Source organism: Odocoileus virginianus, chromosome 16 (genome assembly GCF_023699985.2).
Source record: "Odocoileus virginianus isolate 20LAN1187 ecotype Illinois chromosome 16, Ovbor_1.2, whole genome shotgun sequence".
Classification (NCBI taxonomy): Eukaryota; Metazoa; Chordata; class Mammalia; order Artiodactyla; family Cervidae; genus Odocoileus; species Odocoileus virginianus.
The window spans coordinates 17,216,505-17,228,818 of record NC_069689.1 but is presented as its reverse complement, the minus strand read 5'-3'; the positions used below and the strand labels follow the sequence as shown (position 1 = coordinate 17,228,818).

Genomic DNA, 12,314 nt, shown 5'->3' with positions numbered 1-12,314 from the left:
ATGAGACCAAATATCAATAAGCATACTTCCTTCATTCATTCCCTCGGTGAATATTGCTGGCACCCCTACTGTATGCCATACCCTGTCCTAGCACTTGGGTTAGACCAGTGAGCAAAATTGGAGCTGATGTTCTAGCAGAGTGACAGTCTGTCTGTCAAGGAGAGAAAGAACAGTTCAGAGTGCAAATCCTACCTTGGAATCTGAGCTTGCAACTTCTCTGGGCAGGTTTTTTTATGGGATAGTAAGGAGATGAGTCCTGGGTGTTCATTGGAAGGACTGATGCTGAAGCTGAAACTCCAATACTTTGGCCACCTCATGTGAAGAGTTGACTCATTGGAAAAGACCCTGATGCTGGGAGGGATTGGGGGCAGGAGGAGAAGGGGACGACAGAGGATGAGATGGCTGGATGGCATCACCGACTTTATGGGCATGAGTTTAAGTAAACTCCGGGAGTTTGTGATGGACAGGGAGGCCTGGCGTGCTGCGATTCATGGGGTCTCAAAGAGTCAGACACAACTGAGGGACTGAACTGAACTGATTGTGTGTGTGTGTGTGTGTGTGTGTGTGAGAGAGAGAGAGAGAGAATGAAGTGACATAAGAATTCTCTGTCTTATCTGGCACATCAAGTTCCTCTCTCATCCCGGTGTTGATGCCTTATTTTGGTGTTAACTTGGGCACGTCCCTGAACCTTCTGAGCCCAACAGCAGAGCTTGGGTTTGGGCCCCAGGCCAACTGGGCTCAGGCCCGTGCTGGGACCTGTCCTGCCCAGCCCAGGGCTCCCGGCCCTGTCTCACTGCTCTATACTGGTGTATAGTCCACTCAGTTCCACCAAATACCTGGAGACCCATTCAGGAAAGCCTACTAGAGGAAGCCTGCATGATCTAGGGCATCTCATTCAGGACCCCGAGGGCCACATCACTCCCCAAATGGTCCGAGGAACAGCCAGACATCACCCCAACCTGCAGCTGTCCCAGAATGATCCAAGGGTGCTGGGGCTCCCTCTTTACTGGAGAGACAGCAGCTTCAGTTCCATGATTAGAGAGGAAGTGTGAGACTAGACTCCTGGGCCAAGGAGGTATCTGTTCTCACCCCTGCTCCTGAGATGCAATGTCCTTGCCATCTGCCGTATGATATCTCGGTGGGTTACATTGCAAAAACATGCAGCTACAAAGCTGGCAGTGAAGTGAGTGAAGTCGCTCAGTCATGTCCGACTCTTCATGACCCCATGGACTGTAGCCTCCCAGGCTCCTCCGTCCATGGGATTTTCCAGGCAAGAGTACTGGAGTTGGTTGCCATTTCCTCCTCCAAGGGATCTTCCTGACCCAAGGATCAAACCCAGGTTTCCTGCATTGCAGGCAGACACTTAACCACCTGAGCTACCAGGGAAGCCAGCAGGCTCCTCTGGAGATCTCCTAGCACAGGAGTGCACTCTGGAGGCTGTGGGCGGGGTCTAGCCTCCAGATGGGTCTTACCTGGCCGCAGAGGGATGACCCCAGTTCCTCGTGTCCACTATTCCCCACCTTGTCACCCTGGAAGCTGCCTTCCTGGTTCGAGAAGGCCCTGGAGTTTGTTGTCTCTGGTCTGGCCCAACTCTTCATTTGCAGGGAGTGGGGATCAGACTGAAGTGGTGGTGCCGGGCAATAGACACCTGGAGAGGGGAATGGTTATACTTAAACTCACAAGGCCACCGAGAGGCAGAATGAAGGTAGGCCCACTGAGGGGTTCCCCCGAGCTGCAGAGAAAAGCTCGTATCAGGCAAACCTCAACATGTAACACAAACTGGGAGGAGTGAACTCTCCTGGGGCCCCAGCAAGGATGGAGGGTTCTCCTGGGGGGAGGTGAGCCAACTTGCAATGAGGTTTCTCTGTTTTGAGATTCCACACTATACCCATGGGTCTGTTCATTAATAATTACCTAATAGGGGAGGTGGTAGGTGGGGGCAAGGAGGCTTCTCTGATCTTTCTGGGCTTGATAAACTCAAGCCACATCCCTGGGTCACCTCTAGAGCTGAGACAGATGTGTGGGGGCCACTCCAGGATTGACTGTGCTGTGAGAAACCTTACAAGGGCCACAGTGGAGACGATAAAGAGAGGATGACCAATCATCCTGGATTGTCCAGGACTGACAGTTCTGGTCTGGGACAAAACTAGGACAGTCCTGGGTGAACTGGGACCACTGATCACCCTCATTAGAGGTGACAAAGGCTAGAAAGTTCCTTACGTGTGATTGCACCCACCTCCTTGTGGCCCTGGGGGGCAGAACTTGTGCTCAGACCCAGAACAGCCTTCTCCAGACCACACATAGCTGGGGACCCAGGTCTTCTGGCTCCAGGTGCTTTTGAAAAGCTCCTGCCAGAAGGGAATCTGTGTAATCTCACCATGAAGCTGGAGAGAGTGTGTGAGAGGAAGGGAGGGGTGTTCCTTCTCATGAGCACGCTCCAGTGAGCACAGCGAACTGAATAGATGAGACAGTGATTGCATGGTCCCCACAGCCAAAGATATTTGTTATCTGGCTCTTTAAAGAGAAAAGTTTTTTGACCTCTGGTCTCAGAAAAAGATGACAGAGATTTGAATAAGGGTCATAGCGGTAGAGGGGCTGAGAAACTGAATGGGGTGGGAGCGGTGGGAAGGCCAGACTGATAATAAAGGATGACAGCTGGGGTTGGAGGCTGATATCTAGATGATGGTAGGGACATGTGACTGAGCAGAGATTTGGTGCAGAAAATCTAGCATCCTGTCTGGGGCAGGTTAAGTTCATTAGGAAAAGGGACCAATTTTATTTCTGAGACTTTGGACAAATCATGTTCTGAGCATCAGTGATTTCATCTGTACGGTGATGATGAGAATACCAGTTCTATTTACCTCTATGTGGATCAGGGTCAAACAAAATAGCATAAAAGTGATTTTGCAAACTGTAAAGAATACCACAGATGTTTGTGGAGTCAGTGTTAGCATAGCCCTTGATTAGTAGCTTTGATGCGATGGGTCACTGGGCTAAAGAAGTAAATTCACATGGTGCATTCCAGGCTGAGTCCAGAGCCCTGTGTTCTAGCTAAGATATTAACTAGTTTGGTGACTTGGTTGAGACACTTTGGGCCAAGGTCAGGCGCGTTCAGAGTGGTATGGGTGCAGACAAGACACTTTGGGGGTCTCTGTTACCCCGTCTCTGCAGTGAGAATGGAGTCTAGTACCATGCAGAGCTCACAGAGACGGGAAAGGAAACGAGCTGGTGGACAAGGAGCCCCGTGCTTTGTAAATCTGAAGTCTGGCTGTAGGATACCAGGGCATCTCACACGTGGAGGTGCTGGGTGTTTACCCCTCCCCCTCAAGCTCATCTGCCCGAGCTTAGGGACCACTTACATCCTGGGGCCCTGCCCTCCGCCAGGCTTCTCCGAGGAGTGGGACACTCCACTGGGGAACTTCCTGGGCATGTTCTTTTCTCCTACGAACCTGAGAGCACAGAAGATGCATCTGGCCGGCTTCCTGCTCCTCCTTCTGGCTGGCTGACTGGTCCTTTCTCAAGGTCAGCTGCATCCCAAGCACTACGGCCAGGGTCATGCCCACCACCCCCATCAGGCTCCCGGCACAGGTGAGGGCTTCTCCAGCCTCAAGATCACCCCAGGCATCACCACCTTTGCCCTCGGCTTCCACCACCTGATGGCTTCCCGAGCCCCCGGGGGCAGTATCTTCTTCTTCCCTCTGAGCATCTCTGCAGACTAGCTATGCTGTCCCTAGAGGCCAGCTTGCACAGCAGGACTCAGATCCCGGAGGGTCTGGGCTTCAGCCTCAGGCAGGTATCAGAGTTCGACAGCCACCAAGGCTTCCAGAACCTTCTACACACTCTCCACCTCCCAGGCAACAGGCTGGAGTTATGCGTGGGCAACGCCTTGTTCCTGAGCCCTGAGCAACTGCTCCTTCTGAGATACCTCAAGGACTTCGCAATCTTCTATGAGTCTAGACTCTTTTGCACCAACTTCAAAGACTCTGTGAGCACAACCCAGTTAATCAACCACTACCTTAGGGAGGAAACTCGGGGGAAGATTGTGAATTTGGTCAGCAAGCTCAATGCCGATACTATGATGATGCTGGTGAATTATGTGTACTTCAAAGGTCAGTGTGTTGGTGAATCCCATGTCTTCCCTTTCCCCATAACTTATTGAAGGCTCACATATCAAAGAGAAACTCCTCAAAACAGAAAGTGGATGGATTGAGTCTGATATATTGAGCAGCCTTCAGGAAATTTAATGTTAGAGCATCAGATATTTAAGTTTGTGTAATATTAAGATTTTCATCCCTTCAAACTTTTAGACAGGTTTTCTTATTTATTTTTTTAATAACAGCAATGTATGTGTGACAAACATCTTCTGAATTCATATCAAAACTTTACCCCTTACCAAGAGTGCAAATTCATCAGGCTGTTTGCTTGAAGTGAGGATATGAGTCCCTGCTTCAAGTTTTGTTTCTAAGGATCAAATGATGTCACATATTTATATGTTCCTTATAGGAGGGCCTGAAGGGATTGGCAACCTTTAGGTCCCAGCCAAATCCAACAGACTACCTGTTTGTGTAAATAAAGTTTTATTGGCACATAGCCACACCCACTGATTTATGTATTATCTCTGACTGCCTTTGCAAGACAGAGATTAACTGTTGCTACTGAGACAGAAGGACCTGAAAAGCATAAAATATTTACTTTCTGGCCAATTGCAGAAGAAGTTTGCAGATCTCTGAGCATTAGACATGCTCAATAAATAGAGCATTTGTAATTACTCTAATGACAACAATTTTGATTACCTTTAAAAATACATAAAAGTATAAAAACATAATACAAAGTATAAAAATACATGGAAGTATAAAAGAAAAAATGGAAGTTGTCCATAATCTTACCTTCCTGAGTGAACCAGCATTATGTAGCCTAATTCCTTCCAGTCTTCTATTTACACGCATATGTTGATAGGGTTGAAATCACAGGTGGGGACAGTTTTGTACAGTGCGTATCACTTAGGGTGCCATCCAGGGAGCAGAGTCACCATAAGTGTTAAGAGAAAGAGGATTGTCATAGGAATTAGACCTGGTGTATTTGTGGGAGGGACTGGGGAAGTGAAGATCTGGAGGAAGAACTTGGAGGGACAGAGAAAAAATCACTGGAGCTGGTGGACAAGTTGGAACTTCTCTGGAAGTCTGTATGCCAGCTGGGCACATCCAACCACCAGATTGGTTCCACACGGCGGGGCTTGGGAAGAGGCCCAGGCCATGGTCCGGGGACACAGTTGGGCACCATGGAGGAGCTGGACATTGAACTTGGAGGAGAGCATGGGTGTCTGCAGTGTACACCTCCTCTGGTCTGTCCATCATCTCGTCTGCCTTCAGCGGACGATGGCGGTTTCACATCTGACTCCCAGTCTCAGGCTGTGAACACCTGGAATCTACAGGAAACACATTCTAGGAAATAGTCCCAGACTAATAATTCAGCCAAACTTGCCATTGCTTGCATTTTACATGTAGAAGTTTTCACACCATTGAAAATTTTTTAAAAAATTATAAATTCTGCAATAACTATAAATTCACAGGAAGTTGCAGAGTTGTGCGGAGAGGCCCCGTGTGCCTTTCACTCACGTTCCCCTGGATAATGTCTTACATTTGCTGTTGTTATTTAGTTGCTCAGCTGTGTTTGACCCTTGGATTGTAGCCCACCAGGCTCCTCTGTCCATGGAGTTTCCCAGGCAAGAATACTGGAGTGGGTTGCCACTCCCTTCTCCAGGAAGGAAAAAGCCATTCCCTTCTTCCTGACCCAAGTCCGAACCTGCATCTCCTGCATTGCAGGCAGATTTTTTTTTTTACCACTGAGCCACCCAGGGAAGCCCAATATCTTACATAATTGTATACAGTTGCAAACCAAGAATTTATTTATAAATCTTATTTTATTTATAAAAATAAATAAACTTTATTCCGACGTTATCAGTTTTCACATGCACTCATGTGTGTGTGTGTGTAGTTTTATGCTATTGAAAAATTTATTTAAATCTCATTTTAGTGACTGCACAATATTCTATTAACTCCATTCCATTGAAAAAATAATATAATTTACATGCATAATATATACTCTAGCCAGAAATAGTGAAGTTTTTGGAGCTCTCTTCCTGTAAGAGACCTCTTTCCCATTGGGTTAGTGCTCGTGGCACAAAGTAGAAGGATCTTCAGAAATAGAAGGGAAATAGCCTGCCCTCTGACACATTTGCCCATCACCTTGGGGATATAAATGTAGCCCAAGCCCTCAGTCTTGGTCACATTGTGTGAAGAGTGGAATGACTGTGGCTTATCTTCAAAAATGAAAAGTACCTAGAAGAAAACAAACCAAAGATGTGCAGCATCTTTGTAGATAAATTTATATTGAGAGATACTGAAGTGGGCAAAGATCAACAACAAAAAAAGTATACTGAGTTTTCGAATAGGGAGACTTAACATGCTAACGATGTCAGTCCCCCCCAATTGATCTGAACTTTTTACTGTAATCCCAACAGGCTCTTTTGATAAATTTTTGTTCATTTGTGGCTGCACTGGGTCTTCACTGCTGCACAGCAGCTGCCGTAGGCGAGGGCTCCTCTCAGGTGGCGGTGTGCAGGCTTCTCACTGAGGAGGCTTCTCTCTGCTGCTGAGCATGGTGGTAGCATGCGAAGGCTCAGCAGCTGAGACACGTGGGCTGAGCTGCTCTATAGCACAGGGGATCTTCCTGGACTACAGACTGAATCTGTGTTCCCTGAATTGGCCGGTGGATTCTTAACCACTGGACCACTAGGGAAGTCCCCTAACAGTTTTTAAAAGATTATTTTTGACGCCAGGTAACAGGCTGATTCTAAAATGTTTACGAGAGAGCAAAGGGCCAAGAATAACTAAAAAGGGAGAACCTGCCTGCTGGGAAGCAAGACCGGTTATAAATATACATTAATTTAGACTGTGCGGTACATGTAGACCAAGGGGACAGAATAGAAAGGCTGGAATAGAACTTAGAAGTGGCCCCTTGGATATACAGACATCTGATATTTGACAAAACTTGAATGATAGAATGTTGAGAAAAAGGATAGATTTTTTTTAAAAGTGGTGTAGGGACAGTACCCTCATGGGGAAAAAAAATGATTTTGTACGCCTCCCTCCTACTGATAATAAGCATTCATTCCAGGTGACATAAAGTCTTAAATGCAAACGGTAAGAGCAAAGCTTGTAGATGATGGAGGGAAGTATCTTCAGGACCTGGAGGTGGGAAAATATCCCTAAACATGACACAGAGATCTAACCATAAAGGAAAAAACTGATATGCTCACTGTATTAAAGTGGAGAACTTCAGTCACCAAAGCACACCATTATGAAAGTGAAAAGACAAGTCAGGGAGGAAGAAAACACATTGACAACATACAGAATCGATAGACAAGTAGTGTTCAGAGAACTGCAAATCACTAAGAAACAGCCCTATAGAAATATGGGTCAAAAACGTGACCTGACACTGAGCTAAAATCAAAGAAACAACCCCCTACCAAAAATTTTAAAAATCTGCATGCTTGTGCTAAGTCGCTTCAGCCGTGTCTGACTCTCTGTGACCCTATGGACTGTAGCCCGCCAGGCTCCTCTGTCCATGGGGTTCTCCAGGCAAGAATACTGCAGTGGGTTGCTATGCTCTCCTTCTGGGCATCTTCCTGATCCAGGGATCAAACCTGCATCTCTTATGTCTACTTGCATTGGCAGGCGGGTTCTTTACCACTAGCACCAGCAGTTGATCCATAAACACACAAAAGATTACTGAATCTTATTTTAAACTGAGAAAGGGCATGTCTGAACCATAATGAGCTAGCACTACACAAACACCAGGTTGACAAAATTAAGTCCAACAATTTCAAGAAATTGGTGAAGACATGAAACGATCTTGATGGTATCCTCTTGGGTCTCTTACTTTAGAATCTTTCTGAGCCCCCAGATCCATGCCCCAGGAAGGTTGGGTGTTGAACGGATGGGATGGTAAGGTAAGGGTCTGGAGTGATGGTTGGGGGAATGCGTTTCTTGGATGGAGGATGGGCTTGTTGGTTCACGGATGCCTGGTACCCTCTTCCCTTCTTCCCTCCAACTCTGTGGGAGAAACCATTCACCCTCTCCATGACTGTGCCCCACAACTTCTATGTTGATGAGGACACCACAGTCAAGGTGCTATGATGCTGCAGGATACCCAGCACCACTGGTATCTTCACAACAGGTAACTTGCTCTGCTTGGTGTTGTGGACGGATTACCAAGGAAATATAACAACCCTCTTTATCCTTCCTAACCGAGGAAGATGGAACAGGTGGAAGAGGTTTTGACTCCGAAGATACTAACAAGATGGATCAACTTGCCCTGGAAGAGGTAACCCATCAGGGCATGATGCAGGCTGAGTCTTCACTGTGAACCCTTCCAACGAAAGCCAGTGCCCCAAATTGGCAGGAGGGATCACCAAATTATGGAAGAAGTCTTATTTTCTCCAAGACTTTCCATGGGTTTCCTTAAATAAGGATGGCCAATATTGTATCTAAATTTTGCCCTCATCAGTGAAAAGAGAACCAGACTAGGAGTTAGGAATCCTGGGTTTAGATGTAGCTCTTGTACTACCCACTCCAGTTTTCTTGCCTGGGAAATTCCATGGATGGAGGAGCCTGGTGGGCTACAGTCCATGGCATCGCATCAGAGTCGGACACGACTAAATAACAACAACTTGTACTGCACAAGTCTGGAGTGAAGAGACACCTGCTCTCTGAGGGTCCACCTTGTGCAATGAATGAGTAGATTTCTGGTCAAGACGCTGACCATTCTGCTATAGAGGCATTTAGGAAAACCCCACCCATCCACCCCAGGAAGTAGCAAGGAAGCTTTCACATCACCCTGAGGATATGAGGAGGAAAAGTCTTCAAACACACATGAGGAAAGGACCTCAGGTCAAAGCCATATGGGGTCACACACAACTCATGTGGTAGAGGAATTCTATCCAAAGAAATCACTGGTTCCAAACCAGTGAAAACCATGGGGTCCCATCAGTTCAGTTGCTCAGTCCAATTCTTTGTGACCCTACGGACTGCAGCACTCCAGGCTTCCCTGTCCATCACCAACTGCTGGAGCTTGCTCACACTCATGTCTATTGAGTCGCTGGTGCCATCCAACCATGTCATCCTCTGTCGTCCCCTTCTTCTGCCTTCAATCTTTCCCAGCATCAGGGTCTTTTCCAATAAGTCAGTTCTTAGCATCAGGTTGCCAAATTATGGGAGTTTTAGCTTCAGCATCAGTCCTTCCAAAGAATATTCAGGACTGATTTCGGCCCCATCAGAGACAAAGGCAAAACTGCCATGTGAAGAGACCTGTATCTCCAGGCACGTGTGCAGAAAACAACCTCTGCTTAGAAGAGTTGCCGTAGGAAGGAGGCCCTGAAGACAGCAGACCCTGGGGTCAAAGGAGCCTGGCTTTAAGCCAACGGGAGCACTCACTGAGGGCATGGCACAGAACTCTGATGGAGTGAGGGTAGGGAGTGAGTGCCCTCGAGAAGAGCCCAGCCCAGATGGGACCCCTGGCTAGTTCAAGTCCAGTGTTTTAACCCAGTGCTTCTTTCAGCTATTTTTACAGGAAGCTTAAGTTGTATCTCCCAAAGTTCTCCATTTCTGGCTCCTATAACTTAGATCAGATTTTGCCCAAGCTGGGCATCACAGACCTGTTCTTCCAGCAGGTTGACTTGTCTGGCATCACAGAACAGCTAAACCTGCAGGTGTCCAAGGTAAGTCATCCATGGTTATCAACCCCTGGAGACCTTGGAGGGGAACTTCTATCTCTTGGAAGGTGCTGGGTGCTGGATGCTCTCCCGGTCACCATGTGAGTCTCACTGCCTGAGTTTTACTCAATAATCCATGGGCATAGGGAGCCAAGAACTAACCCACCATGTGCTGGGTGTGGTGCTCCATGCTGGGAATCTGGGGGCCACTAGGTCCCTGCCCTCAGAGTCAAGGGACTTGAGTCCCACTCAAGTCCTAGATGGTGGCAACAAAGAGTGACAAGTGCAATGACAGAAACAGAGGAAGGATGCAGATGAGGCTGGGCTGTTCCATAAACTTCTTAGGTGAAAAAAGGGACCCATGATCTCAGTTACATAAGATAAAGTTGTGCTAGAGGGTAGCGTCGGGTTTGAGAGTTCAAGTTCCAGTTCCACCTCTTATGACTTTAAAAGGTTACTTAGCCTCTGGATTTATCTTCCTCATCTGTAAAACAGACATAAGACATTGACATCATAGGATGGTTAAGAAGATTTAAAACAGTGTAGGCACATAGTATGTGCTCAATAAATGATCGCAATCACTGTTGTATAAATAAGGGATCTTCAGCTCAGCGACCCTCCCCATGGTGTAGAAATTCCTGCTGTGTTTTCTCAACAACTGGCTTTGGTCTTCTGTGGTCTCTGGTCCCTCCAGGCTTCCCTAAGCCCTGACTCATGCTCTCTGGGGCTCAGATGCTAAAGAGGCTGCCTGCAATGTCCTGGGTCAGGGAGATCCCCTGGAGAAGGGAATGGCAACCCACTCCAGTGTTCTTGCCTGGAAAATCCCATGGATGGAGGAGCCTGGCAGGCTACAGTCCATGGGGTCTCAAAGTGTTGGACATGACTGAGTGACTAACACATACATGCTCTCTCGGAGCTAACACTGGTCATTTCCCTTTCAGAGCTTCCGCAAGGCCATCCTGGAGGTCGGTGAAGTTGGCACCAAGGCTGCAGTGGTCACCGGCAGTTCTGTCACCTTTTGGCCCTGGGACAACCGCCAAGCCCTTTGGTTGAACCAGTTCTTCCTTGTGGTGATCTTTTCCACCAATGCCCAGAGCATCCTCTTTCTGGGAAAAGTGGTCAACCCCACGAAACCATAGCCCTCCCAGGGCTGGCTTGTCTGTTACAAGCAGGAAGACATAGCAGCTCTGGGCTTGGAGTGGAGGATACAAAAAATACTGAGGATCTGGGACAGAAGTTGTTGGTGAAAGATGTGGGTGGTATCTGATGGGTGTGGACTGGACACCCAGCTCCTCAGGGCTGTGTCATCTCAGACAGACCATCTAACCTCTTTGAGCAGGTTTCTACCCTGGAAAATGGGAGAAATGTCCATCACCATCCCCACCTCCCAGGGTAGTTATACAGATTGAACAAAATGACGGCCACGGGGAGGCCGGCTCAGTGCTTTCCATGTAGGGGATACTCAGTCAATGCATCCCTTTCCCATCCCTCTGGGGTTTGCCTGCAACACCTGGTCCCAGACGCAGTGGTGAGATGTTCCAAGTTAAGTGAGTTCGTGAGGTGTGTGTGTGGTAGGCGGTAGTGGTGTGGGCAGCCAGTGGACAGGGCGGGTGCCCTGTTTCAGAGCTGGGGCTCAGAAGGCCTTGGCACGGAGAATACCCATCAAGGCAGCCAGCCACTACCGAGACTGGAGATGAAGGCTCATAGAGGCAAGCAGTCACAGGGGCAGCTCAGGCTCCACCCCACCTGTGGTCACGGGGATGTGGCCAGCGTCACTCCCAGAGCAGATTGCGGTGGCCACGGACCCAGCTGCACAAGAAGGAGGGGTGTGAGGTGTAGGGGTCTAAAGGCCTGTCTTCCCATCCCTGCCATGCCATTGAGGTGCTCTGAGACTCTGTGGTCCTTCCCCGTCTGGACTTCAGTGTCCCCACCTCGGTAATGTTAGCTGGCCCAGGATTAAAAAGCAGAGACATCACTTTGCTGGCAAAGGTCCATCTAGTCAAAGCTATGGTTTTTCAGTCATGTATGGGCACGAAAGTTGGACCATAAAGAAGTCTGAGTTCTGAAGAATTGATGCTGTCTAACTGTGGTGCTAGAGAAGACTCTTGAGAGTCCCCTGGACTGCAAGGAGCTCAAACCAGTCAATCCTAAAGTAAATCAACCCTGAATATTCATTGGAAGGACTGATGCTGAAGCTGAAACTCCAATACTCTGGCCACCTGATACGTGGAGCTGACTCATTTGGAAAGACCTTGATGCTGGGAAAGATTGAAGGCAGGAGGAGAAGGGGACGACAGAGGATGAGATGGTTGGATGGCATCACCAACTCAATGGACATGAGTTTGAACAACCTCTGGGAGATAGTGAAGGACGGGGAGCCTGGCGTGCTGCAGTCCATGGGGTCACAAAGAGTCGGACATGACTTAGCAACTGAACGGCAACAACAGATGACCCAGCTCAGGCCGTCTTTGAGTTTTCGGGGTGAAGCCTCTGGGGAGGGACCACCCAGAGTCAGTGAGAATAAACCTCTCCCCCTGCCACG

General features: G+C 48.1%; 1 protein-coding gene across 1 annotated transcript; it reads left to right on the top strand.

Moving 5' to 3' along the window:
• Positions 1-3,455: 3,455 nt before the first annotated feature.
• SERPINA4 (serpin family A member 4) lies at positions 3,456-10,911 on the top strand. The gene is given in 8 exon segments (XM_020899159.2): positions 3,456-3,711; positions 3,714-4,109; positions 8,113-8,190; positions 8,193-8,239; positions 8,241-8,313; positions 8,316-8,385; positions 9,619-9,778; positions 10,714-10,911. Coding segments are annotated over 8 exon segments (1,269 nt in total). The 5' UTR covers positions 3,456-3,464.
• Positions 10,912-12,314: the final 1,403 nt, after the last annotated feature.